The sequence below is a fragment of the Apteryx mantelli genome, chromosome Z, assembly GCF_036417845.1.
Source record: "Apteryx mantelli isolate bAptMan1 chromosome Z, bAptMan1.hap1, whole genome shotgun sequence".
In the NCBI taxonomy this organism is placed as follows: domain Eukaryota; kingdom Metazoa; phylum Chordata; class Aves; order Apterygiformes; family Apterygidae; genus Apteryx; species Apteryx mantelli.
The window spans coordinates 17,061,701-17,073,352 of record NC_090020.1 but is presented as its reverse complement, the minus strand read 5'-3'; the positions used below and the strand labels follow the sequence as shown (position 1 = coordinate 17,073,352).

At 34.1% G+C, this 11,652-nt stretch overlaps 1 protein-coding gene across 1 annotated transcript in view; it reads right to left on the bottom strand.

Moving 5' to 3' along the window:
* Positions 1–859: 859 nt before the first annotated feature.
* Positions 860–11,652, bottom strand: part of SHOC1 (shortage in chiasmata 1) — a 70,939-nt gene continuing 60,146 nt past the window's right edge. Inside the window, exons 24-31 of the mRNA XM_067316018.1 lie at positions 10,120–10,231; positions 8,979–9,100; positions 8,533–8,626; positions 7,282–7,413; positions 5,779–5,928; positions 4,160–4,316; positions 3,398–3,928; positions 860–1,070 (exon numbers count right to left, since the gene is read on the bottom strand). Of these exons, the coding sequence (XP_067172119.1) occupies positions 970–1,070; positions 3,398–3,928; positions 4,160–4,316; positions 5,779–5,928; positions 7,282–7,413; positions 8,533–8,626; positions 8,979–9,100; positions 10,120–10,231 (1,399 nt within the window). The 3' untranslated portion in view covers positions 860–969. The remainder of the gene's footprint in view (positions 1,071–3,397; positions 3,929–4,159; positions 4,317–5,778; positions 5,929–7,281; positions 7,414–8,532; positions 8,627–8,978; positions 9,101–10,119; positions 10,232–11,652) is intronic.

Genomic DNA, 11,652 nt, shown 5'->3' with positions numbered 1-11,652 from the left:
CATTCCTTTGCAAACTGTATTATTGCTACACCTATTCCTGCAGTAGGATGGAGTTACTGTCTACCATTGCTCCCATCTGTATTTCCAGGATTGTTACCAAATTTTTTAATGGAATATGGGGGTTCAGTTACTATTCTACCCTCTCTCTTCTATAGCTTGCAATGCAGATGACATTTTTTCCCCTTCATCTTCTGCTTCTTCTGGCTTTAGCCTACAGTGGCTGGCAGTGCATCTCAAACGCTTCTCATTTCCCTGCCTGCAGATGTACTGTAGGAGGCTGAAAAAGTTGGATGCCAACAAATGATCTTCACTAACAGATGGTCTCCACTGGCTTACAAAGAGAGCTAGGGTCATAACTTTGAATCAAAACTATGAGAATCCTAAATTTCGACATATCTTTCACATGCAGTCCATAAAACAAGTATGTTTTTTTCTGAAGCCTGAACATGACTAAAGCCAGTTCAGAAGCTCAAAACATCACATGGCTTCTAAGTGAGCTGTCACAAGGAAGAAAGTGCAGCTGCACCTAAGGAAGAGCGCAAGGGCTCCAGGCTTTACGTGAAAGAAAGCTCTAACACTTTCAGAGAAGTCTTGAGATTCTGGCAGATCTTGTTCATCTGCAGATTCGGAAGCCTACACCCTTAGGGAGCAAACACAGGTCCCTTGGATACTCTATATGCTTCGGCATCTGTGTTTTTCATTCATATTTTACTTTTTTGTATGAAGAAAGATAAGGTAATTTATATGACTTATAAGAAGAGAGAAGCAATAAATTCTCCAGGTTCAAGGAACACCTTTGTTAGAAAAATTTTAAAAACATACAAAAGTCCTTAATTAGTAAATTGCCAACACTCTTCCTCAACCCCAATTTTTCTTTAAAAATGAACAAAGAACTGAATTTAATCCATTTCACTTTAAATGTTTTAAAAATTTAAAAAAGCATCTATAGTATGCAACTCCCCACTCCATTCAAAAGAACTTCAGACGTGTTTGTCCATCACTTCTTCCAGGGACTCTTTCAAATGTCAATCTCCTTTTTTTGCCCTGTGGTACTTCTGCAAATCTAAAATCTGGAAACAAAATAGAAAAAAATATAGACATGATAAACTATAAACACCACTGGTGTACAAGCTTAACTATGTTTCTCAGAAGCAGTAACTGACTTTAGCTTTAACAAGTGTGCTTTGTATGAAAAGCACATAAGATGACATAAAATGAAATGTGTACAGATTAACTAATATTTATTACTGAACAGTTTTATGCATATTACCCTGTAACAATAACACAGGACCTTATGTACAAAATCAATACATTAACCTGCAGTACATTTAAGGGCATTATTTCAGTAAAGATGTTCATGCTTATTTCTATTTATTTCACCCAGTATTCAGTAACAGAGAAAGTTAATCTTTTTTAATCAGAGACACAAATTAGTCCTGTTTTCAAGTTAGTTAAAAAGGCTACTGACATTATTAGAATTCAAGTATTTTTACAATAAAATACTTGAATTTTTTCCTATTCAGAATAAGTTACTAGAACAAAATTCTGTTTAGCCTTTTCAAAAAGTATTACCAGAAAGCCTTACCAGTGACCTAAGAATTTCATATGTTTGAGTGGAAATATTGGCTTGGCATGTTGGCATTAATTGTTTGTGGTTTAATAAAAGCTTGACCTGAAGCCTGCAGAAGTTCCTAAAGGTTCTTAACACGGATTTTTAAAGACCTGACCTGACCCTGCACATGTTTCTGAAATTTAGGATTTCAGAAAGCTTTCAGTATATTAAGGTGTTTTTTGCATTAGCATGTACATGTATCTTGTATACTTATTTTTCAGTTGACTCCTGAATAATAAAGTAGAATAAGTCTACTCTCCCAAAAGCTAAGGCAAAATCACCTCTCCTTTCTTTCTTTGCTTCAGGTTTAAGTATATCCTTGCCATATCAGGCCACAGTATTACAGAAAGCCATTCAATCAGAGATCACAGTGTTTTCAGAATATTCTAACAGGTGGTGCCACGAAAATTTGCCCCGATCTCTACTAAAACTACTGCAATTAGAATTTTCTACTATTAGTTCCATTTACAGGTTACTGAAATACTGTTAACTATCTAGCAGCACCCCAGATCTCAACTTTAATCCCAATGAAGAGGCAACAGCCCTGTTCACAATTTCTGTATAAATACCTTAATTCACATCGGCTGAAAATTAAAATCAGTTCACCATATGCAATTAACTTTTCCTGTTTACTGCCAGCATTGCCTTAAGCAGCCCATGAAACATAATGATATCAATTAGCTACTTGTGTTTTCATGAATGAGTCTGATTTAATTAGTGGAAACATTAGTGCTGTGCTAACCTTGCTGTACTACCAAGAGATTTCACTATACACAGCAGCAGAGAAAATATAAATTGAATTATCTGTACTAGGAAGGAGTTAGGCACTCTTTTCGAGAAACTCAACCTTGGATTTTAAAAGAATTTAGTGTCTTACCTATAAAGAAGCAGCAGAGTTGAAAAAAATACTACAATATATGATACAGTAATCTTTAGCATGAAACGGACTAACAACCCTTTCTTACTTTTAAAACACCATGGATACATATTATGCCTTATGAAAAAACATCTCGGGCTAACTGTATTTGAGAAAGTATATTGGGGATAAGAAAACAAGGCAGTGGCTGAAAAAAAGGAAGGCTGAAGGTTTTGTATTAGGACTGTACACACTTTCAGGGTTAATGAAGTTTTGAAGTACACCTTATACACTATCTATTTAAAGAAATATGCTTTATAATGATTTCAGGATAGAGTGTTTTAACCCCAGAGACATTAGTTAATGAAAAACGATTTGAAGAATAAGGAAACTGCATGAAACAAACTCAGAAAGGTATCAGGATGAAATCCTGACTCCATTAAAGTCAACAGCAAAACACAGCCATTAATAATATCTAAATTTAATTCTCTGAATTTGCTGAATTAATTTTTGTCCTTTGAGAAAAGCACTTTCTAGTCTTTTCTTTTGCATTTTGTCTAAAACTATGTTTATAAGATAGTATTTCCCATAGCTTTTTAAAATAATTCTGGCAAGTTTATTATGTACGTTTCAGACTCTGTAAAAGAGAGAAGAGGTTGAAGTTTATAAAATTGGAGAGCTAAAGTTTCAGTATTTAACAAGGAAAAACATTTTTTTCAAAAATATTCTTACTGTTTGAAGTACAAATTTAGGAACATTTACACAAGAAACATAAGTGCAAATAAGTCCAGTACTAAGGGAAAAGTGCAACTATTGGGTTGGATTTAACAACTACTTAGACAAAATATGGAATCTATTCTTACAGAAACTCCTGTTTTTGGTAGAGTTACAAACAGAATTTCAGCAATTTCTGTTTGCTTTGCACATACCTGTTACATTTTTTTCTTCTGTCAATAATAATGATGCACTTTTTTCTCTCTTTCCTGAAGATTCTCTAGCTCTTTGGTGAAAGTTCAGACTTTGAAGCTCATCTGAGTCAACGGGGGCAAATGAATCATATGTGCAAGTGGATGAATAATCATTCCAAGGGGTCTCGTCAATCAGAATTTCTGGGCTCCTAGATGTCACGTCTCTAAATTCTTCTAGAAAACTCTCAGATCTCTCTGGAGATGCATATTCACTGAAAGTTGCAAAGAAATCCTCTTCAGAATTTTTGGAATAATGATCAGAGCTACAGTACATCATGAAGGGCTGTCGTTGAACATAAACAGAATTCTTAACATCTGGATGAGCAAAATCTTCATAATCCTTTGGCACAACAAAGAAGTCCTGCTTCTTCCCCACAACTACATCTGAAGAACATGACTTCTTTTGCATATAACTTGAAAAGTCAGAGTTAATAAAATCCTGTTGATGATTCAATGGTGGGATCATGGCTTCAGAATTCACATCAGATGGTCCTGGTGGAGAAAAATGTGAACCATTTTGTTTGGAGAATGAGAAATTAGTGTATTTCTCTACATTTTTTCAGAAAAACAAGATACCACTGAGCATTTAAATTATAATCTGTCTCCTCTGAACAATAGATCTTTCCAGGATTAGACAATTGAGTCTAATACTTTTTGACTTTCACCTGGTCTCAAAGGAGACATATTGTGGTAGTAACTGGGACTACCTGCGCTGTTTTGTACCTTTATCATGCAGCTCTGAAGACTGATAATTCTGATTATAATTTGGACAGAGTGTGTTGAAGCTATTCCAGTTTTTGGGGGGTGACGCACATTTTACTTCTACTTCTGGTGGAGCAGCAGGATTTAGGCTGTACAAAGATGTGATGTCACTAAAATGCTGAAATCAAAGAAAGATATTTAAGGAGTGTTTATAGTACAGGCCTACACTGCCAAATATGAAAAGTGAAATCAGTTGTCATGATTCTAAGATTTATGTATCATTTTTGCTTGCTGGAAAGAAAAAAAAAAGGCTCACCAGTGATGAAAGAGAGGCATGTACAGTAGCCAATAAACCAACCATTTTAAACCTATAAACAGACTAAATAATAACACATTACTTGAAACACAGTAAAATCAATACCATAATATATTTTCTTTTCTTTTGTTAGTTCAGGATTGCAAGTAATATTGGTTACAATGGAGGAAATAAATTCATGAGATCTTTTTCTGTTTTTCCATCAGTATACACTGCTATACACACATGCAATTATCATAGTAACATGCACAAATTGATATTCAGTGCCCAAGTATCTGTTTGCTTGATTCTTCATCCTTACTGAATGCTTCCAAGTGAAGAAATGGTCTGTACCCACTGAAACTTGTTCCAGCACATTTTTAGAAGCGGTTAGACACACTTGGATTGTGTATTTTGGCTTGGAGGAAAAAAAAATTACATTATTTAAAATATTCCCTAAATGGGACAGCTATTCAGAAAAAAATGTTTCTGCCACTATATGACTGATTGTGTCACATAACAAATTACTAGAGGACTGTCAAGAGGAGAAGGAGGTCAACAAGTAAGCATTTTAAATTTCTTTGCTCATTTTCTAAACTACGAGTGTTTGCTATGTCTAAAGTCATCCAAGGCAGTATCACTAGTAATTCTCTGAGAACGATGAGCAAATAGAGAGAAGTGCAGTGAGTGGTATCTGTAACTGATGTGAAGACGGGACATTTTCCTCCCTTTTTCTTTACTGATAAAAGCTTTGCATTTTTAAATCTATTTAGCAGAATATAATCACACTATAATTTTCCCAGACTTGGCTCAAGTGAAACAGTAAGAGCACACAGCTCTAACTGCAAAGTGGACTCTTTTGGACAGAACTGTTCATCTTAATCTCTAGGGCTTTTTCAAATGCTTAGTACTATTAATTTGTGAGAGATGGATATATTATTGTGTAAGGAAGACTTAGATGAAAGGAAGGAAGTAAAAATGTTCTGGAAACATTTAATTGGAAAAAGTCTCTTGTGTTAGGGAAACATACAGGCTTGCATGCTGATAGCATACTTGATACTAAGAAGCCTGGAGAGGAAGCTGATCAACAGAATATTTTCCAAGTTAAGGAAATGTTCTAATAATCTTCACATGAACATAGTGGTGACCTGACAAAATCTACTGAGAATTAGCAGACCCATCAATTTATATATGAATAATGATATGCTAAAGCAATGACAGTCATAAAATATTATTTCCTTCATTTTTTTAAATGATATGAGGAATAGACAGTAGTTTCAGATAAAAATCCATATTATAACAATGCAAAAATGCTGCTTTACTACTTAAATTAATTTTGGCCAACCTTTAAAACTTTTTTTGGAACTTGTGGCAGGAGCTCCTGAAGTTGATTAAAGCTTGCAAGAAACAGCCTCTTCAGCGAAGATCCCTTCTTTAACATAAACTGAGCAACTAGAGGGTTGATACACGGAAAAGTAAGCAGGCATTTCTCTGTCTGGAAGTGGAAGTAATATTGTCAGATTCATATTTGATCACTGTTTCTTTTTTTTCCCCTCCATCTGCAGAATGACACCCCTTTGAAGTCTTTGGGCATACAATATATCATAGAAGCAGCGCTTTGAATCTGTGCACTTTAGATAGGTGTTTTGCATCTGCCACATGGAAACATGGTTGGGGGGGGGAGGTTGCTACAAATACAACATAGTATCACTCTTGCAAAGAGTAACTTTTGCACAGTAGGTTGGTAAAAAGGAAGCACAGTCAAGAGACATTTCTATAATTAAGGATGAAACCAGCGAACCATGTAAACTTGATTTCAAAATGCATTCCCAGATTTACTGAATTCTCATGCTTATTGTCCATTTAAGAGAATTATTTAAGATAAACTGAGAAAGCTGTTTTTGTCTTACAAAACAGTTAGATTTTAAAACAGCTATGCGACAGGTGCCAAATACAGTACCAGGGCAGGTTGAATGTCACATGGAGGCCGCCAAGTTGAGAGCTGTAGCATTTAAGAATGGCAGCTTCCAGTTCCTGACTTCCATAGAGCTCTACACTCAACAGAAGCCAGGATCCAGTGCCTTGAACAGAGACAAGATACAACCAATTACTCTGAGTTTTTACCAGTATCCTTAACCTTTGACTTGGAAAAGCTATAATCCGATACCCCACACCTGACAGGTGGTGCCAAAACCTGCTTTAAAGTATTTCCAAGTTTTGCAAAAGCTAGAAAGGATCTTGGCTTTACAAGAGTTCAAACTTTTCATGCAAATATGCTTAAAATGCCTAAATCCACACATCTAATTTGAAAATATTAATATGCAAATTAAAGCACATCATATATTTAACTTGTGATTGACTGACCTGTTCCATCATTTATTGTGAATATCTAACATCAACTATGATACCAGAAGTTAGGGAAGTTCATCCTATTTTGTGCTAAAGCAAGTTTGTAATCAAGTCCACTGGCTTCAGTAATGGATGAATCTGTCTTCCTGCCCAAGGAAGCCACTCAACTTTTACAATTTGGACAGTTTTTCAAATTTAGTGTCTAGAACTAAACAACTGTATGCATTAGCCTACAGATGTGGAAGATAAACTTCTCTATTGGTTAACTGCGAAAGCACAGTCAGAGTCCAAGCTGCACCTAATTTTGCTGGCTGGATTGACTAGCTGGTGGATAACTGAAACATTATTCATGTATTTTTACATTATGTTTATTTTTATATTATACTTGTATTTTAAAGCACAAACAATGTGAAAAAAACAGAAAACAAAAAAGCAGCCAGAACTTTGAGTCATAGCAACAGGAAAAAGACAGTGTAATTTAAAAGAAAGATAAGCAAACCTCAGATGGCAAGATGGAAAGCCAGGACTTGTCCAACCACTCATGAGGATTGATATTAGATGCTATCAAAATGTTGTCAGCAATTTGACGAATTAACAGTGCTGTTTCTTCAGTCCCTGGCAAAAGAACCACCTAGAATCGATACACAGTATTTCTGATTAGCATTTATACTAAGGAGTAAAACTCCAAATGTCTTAATTGGCTACAGGAGGTAACAAATAGGAAAGCTTAAAGTTGGCCCTGAACGCAACAGCTAGTAATGCAGAGTCACTAAAGCTGATCCATGCATGTCACATGGTAGAAATCCAACCTCTGACCAGTAGTCTGGCTCCAAATGACACTCCTTATTTATGAAAATCTTATGTAGTTGAAGTTAGTTCCACCTATAGCCCTTCATATGTGATCAAGTTCACGGATATAACATCAGTTCCTAACAAAACAGATAAATATGAGATGCCTAAAACAGAACATGTTTAAAGAAATTATGTTACTTAAAAATCTGGAGACATAAGTAATTTTCAAATGAACTGTCAGCTACACTGCTGTGTACATGGACTGAGAAAAGCTTTGTCTTCTCTCTAAAATTCATTTAACCAGACAATTTTGAAATAAATTTTAATATGCAAATAAATAAAAAAATCACTTATAAAAGATGTCATGTCATGCAAAAGAAGCAAGTTACAGACATCAACTTTGTGAGCCAGATGAAATCTTTTCCCCATTTTTTAATGTCTATTGTTCTAGATATTGGATTTTTTATTTCTAAAGAAAAAAATAAAATAGATATTTTATCATGGTACTTAAAAACATGCAAACTAGCTGATATAGTAGAGAAAACAAACACTGTACTTTCTTCTGCTAAATTAATAGCATACTGTTAATCTGAAAAGACTTAAATTTAAGACATAAGGAGAATTAACAAACACTAATCATTTATAAAATTAAAGGGACAATATAATTTCTTAACTTCTAGTGGTAAAAACACTGTTTTCAACTACTACTGAACGTGATTCAGCTTGTACTATAGGCAATCAGAGTCTTTTCACTGACTTCAGTAGTATCAAATTAAACTCCTCTATTATATATATATGTGTATATATATACACACGTATGTATACAGAGAGAGTTATGTTAATAAAGTTGAGCTATTTCATGTTTTTGATGTAGAATGCACACATTATTAAACATTTTAGAAATATCACACAGTAAAGATTAAAATGGACTTGTAAACAGACTGTTAAAAAAAATTACCTTTACTTCAAAGTCTTCTGACCTCTGTGCAAATTGAACCAAAGTGGCATAAATTAAGACAAGGTGCAGCACAGTAGCTCCCCTGAGACTGTACCTATAAAATATTTTCATTGGACCACTAATATTAAATACAAACATGTAATAATTCAAAAACACTTTCTACATGTTTTAATAAATACGTTTCATCAATTTAGAATACTAACTACAGTGCCTTCAACAACAATATCTGTGAAAGGAGAACTAGAATACAGTTAAGCAACTGAGCAGTGAAGGATGCATTGTGAGGAAGAATATGAAGTCAGCCTTCAGTGAAAAGAAGTCTGGCCTGACACAAAAGGACTGAGAAGACAAAATAAAGAATGTTATCTTGTTCTAGTATGCGGCTACCTTTAGTGATAGGTTTGTTTTAAAATATCAAGATAGCAAAATTATCTCTTTTAACTTACTCTGAAGTCAGTCTTTCTCTGGAATAGAAGACAATCCAACAGCAGGTATACTGGAGCGATAATGCCATCAGCTTCATTATTACATTATTACAGGATTTCTCATAATTTAGTTCATCTATATTCTAACAAAAAATTAATATAAAAAGTAAAAACTAAATAAGTATATTTCCATAGCTGTTGCAACATTTTAATGTGCATCATTGTATTATACAGAAGTGAGAAAAAGCATTACAGGTATTAAGACACATCTGGAAGTCAGGAAAACTAAGCTTTATTCCCAGCTTATTTGTATGACCTTTAAAAACTGATTGACTGTTTCATGCCTCTGTTTCCCTTCTGTAAAACTGAGGTACTACTTACAAACTTTTCATGGTGTTCTAAGATTTCTGAGAATATTAACAATGCAAAATACTGTTACAAGCCTCCAAGGCATTTTCTTAACCTACATAAATCATACTATAGCTGTACTGAATTGACGAAGGACAACACTGCTAAATGCTACCACATGAGAATGTTCATCTGTATTGTGCTTGCAGAAGTAATGATGTTATTCTTGATATATCTTTCAGGATTAGTTACGCTATCTCTAAAGTCATCTGTCTCACTACATAACAGATTAATAGAATTTAAGTATTATGCAATCTCAACTAGACGTGGTCTTGTTTTGCATTTTATAAACCATTTTAAACTATTGTTTAAACTGCTACTTATTACAAAAACTAAGATAAACTATTCTCTAGACTTATTTAGATAACTTTCTGAATCAGGAGAAATTAACAGGTACACCAGTGGGATTATGCAGCCTCACTGATATACTTGATTGGTTATTACCATATTCCTGTATATAACCCTATTTGCAAGTTTGGAAATGCTTTAACAATATTCAGTACAATTCAATTGGAGTTCAAATGTGATATTTCTGAGAAGAAATGTACGTACAGACAGGAGAGCATTTTAAACTAGTCAAACTGGCACAGACACACTTTTGGAGATCATGAACTTGGAAATAACTTGCATCATGACATAATGCACGCATTCCATATAATTAAGAGGAACAAAAGATATGTTAGGAGGATGAAGAGATGACTTGGAAGTGACATAACACAGTGTAGAATTTGGACATACTAGTTTCATTTTGTACCTGCAAAAAGATAGCAGTACATTCATCTATTGTTAAAACAACATATCGATCTGTACTTCCAAAGAGCCATAACGAGTAACTACAGCTTCTTTCAACAAAGGTAATGTTGTACCTGTAGAAGTCAAATCTTGTTACTAAATCTCAATTAGGTAAAACAATGACATTTTCTTAAAGCAAATGAATAACATGCAACTCTTAATAAAATTTAAAAAATTGTACAGTGTTTACTGTGCCTTAAGCTCTTTCAAATACCCAAGTTCACTTTAAGCTGAGACACATTCAAATAATAAACATCAATATGGTAGTGACTTAATGAAATATTACAAGATTGATTCAATTAAATTGCTAACTGAACTGAGTATTACCTTGATACACAGCCAGTGAGTGCACAAAAAATTATGATGTACTATGGAAGCTAATATAAAAAAATAAATCAAGAAAAGATACCTATGCTGAAGTTTATGGAGTAACAATTAAAATCTCCTTAACATCTCTTGGAGTAATTAAAGGTATATTGTGTTTCTTTTGAAAGTGAAAACACTTTTAGCAATAGTATCTCTTGATGGTCAGCCCTTCTTTTCTATTTAAAACTGTATCTCTTTTCTTCATGATTGTGCGGCACAGGGAAAAAGAACTGAGTGAAAGTTTCCTATCTGCCATTTGCATGATCCTAAGTTTTTCTGAGCAAAGCCTGCTTTTACTGGCTGTGCTAGCAGAAGACTCACTTAATGAACATCATTTGCATATGGTTTTAGGGGAATCTTGACTGATGAAGGGGAAGTAGAGAACAGAGAACAGTCACACACTCAATCTCCAGGAAATACAAGAGACCTAAACTTGAATCTGCCAGCAGTAAGTCTCATAGAAACTTGATAGATAGTGTATCCAGAAAATAATAAAAAAGTGAATTATAAGTTTCTCTGAAACTACATAGCTCTTTGCTTCCCTATTTAACTATTTCATCAGTGCTAAGAGGTCTAGTGAAAAAGAACTGTAAAGCATCCCTGACTGTTTAACTTACGGCCAGGCTGAACAATGAATTTGAGTAGCTCAGTCTTTAAAAGAGCATGTCAAATTAAATGTGCAAATTTTAAGTATTAAACTTCTAAATGTGTTTAGTGTACTGAACTGTAATTAGAAACAGCTCAAAAATGGCTTCACAGCTGACTGCAGGATACAGTGAATGTCCATACGGGCAAGTCTCTTCAGCAATCTGGTGAAATCAACCATTTATATCTCTGACACTAGGTTTGGAAGACTAAACTGCTACATCCTCTATTTCTTCTTTTCTTTTTTCTTTCATAATAAAAGGTACTTTTAATAGGTGTTTACTGTTGAGAAAGCAAAATGCAAGAGAATTATGTCAAAGGAAATAATGCACACATGCAACAATTTTTGAACATGGAGTTTTTTGTGAAAGTTGAAGGGTTATTCAAGATTAAGTTAATATTAAATCTGAATTTCACGTATAAAGTAGTTCTTGTTTTTAACTTATCCTTTCCTGAAATCCATGTAGGATCAGAAAATGAGACT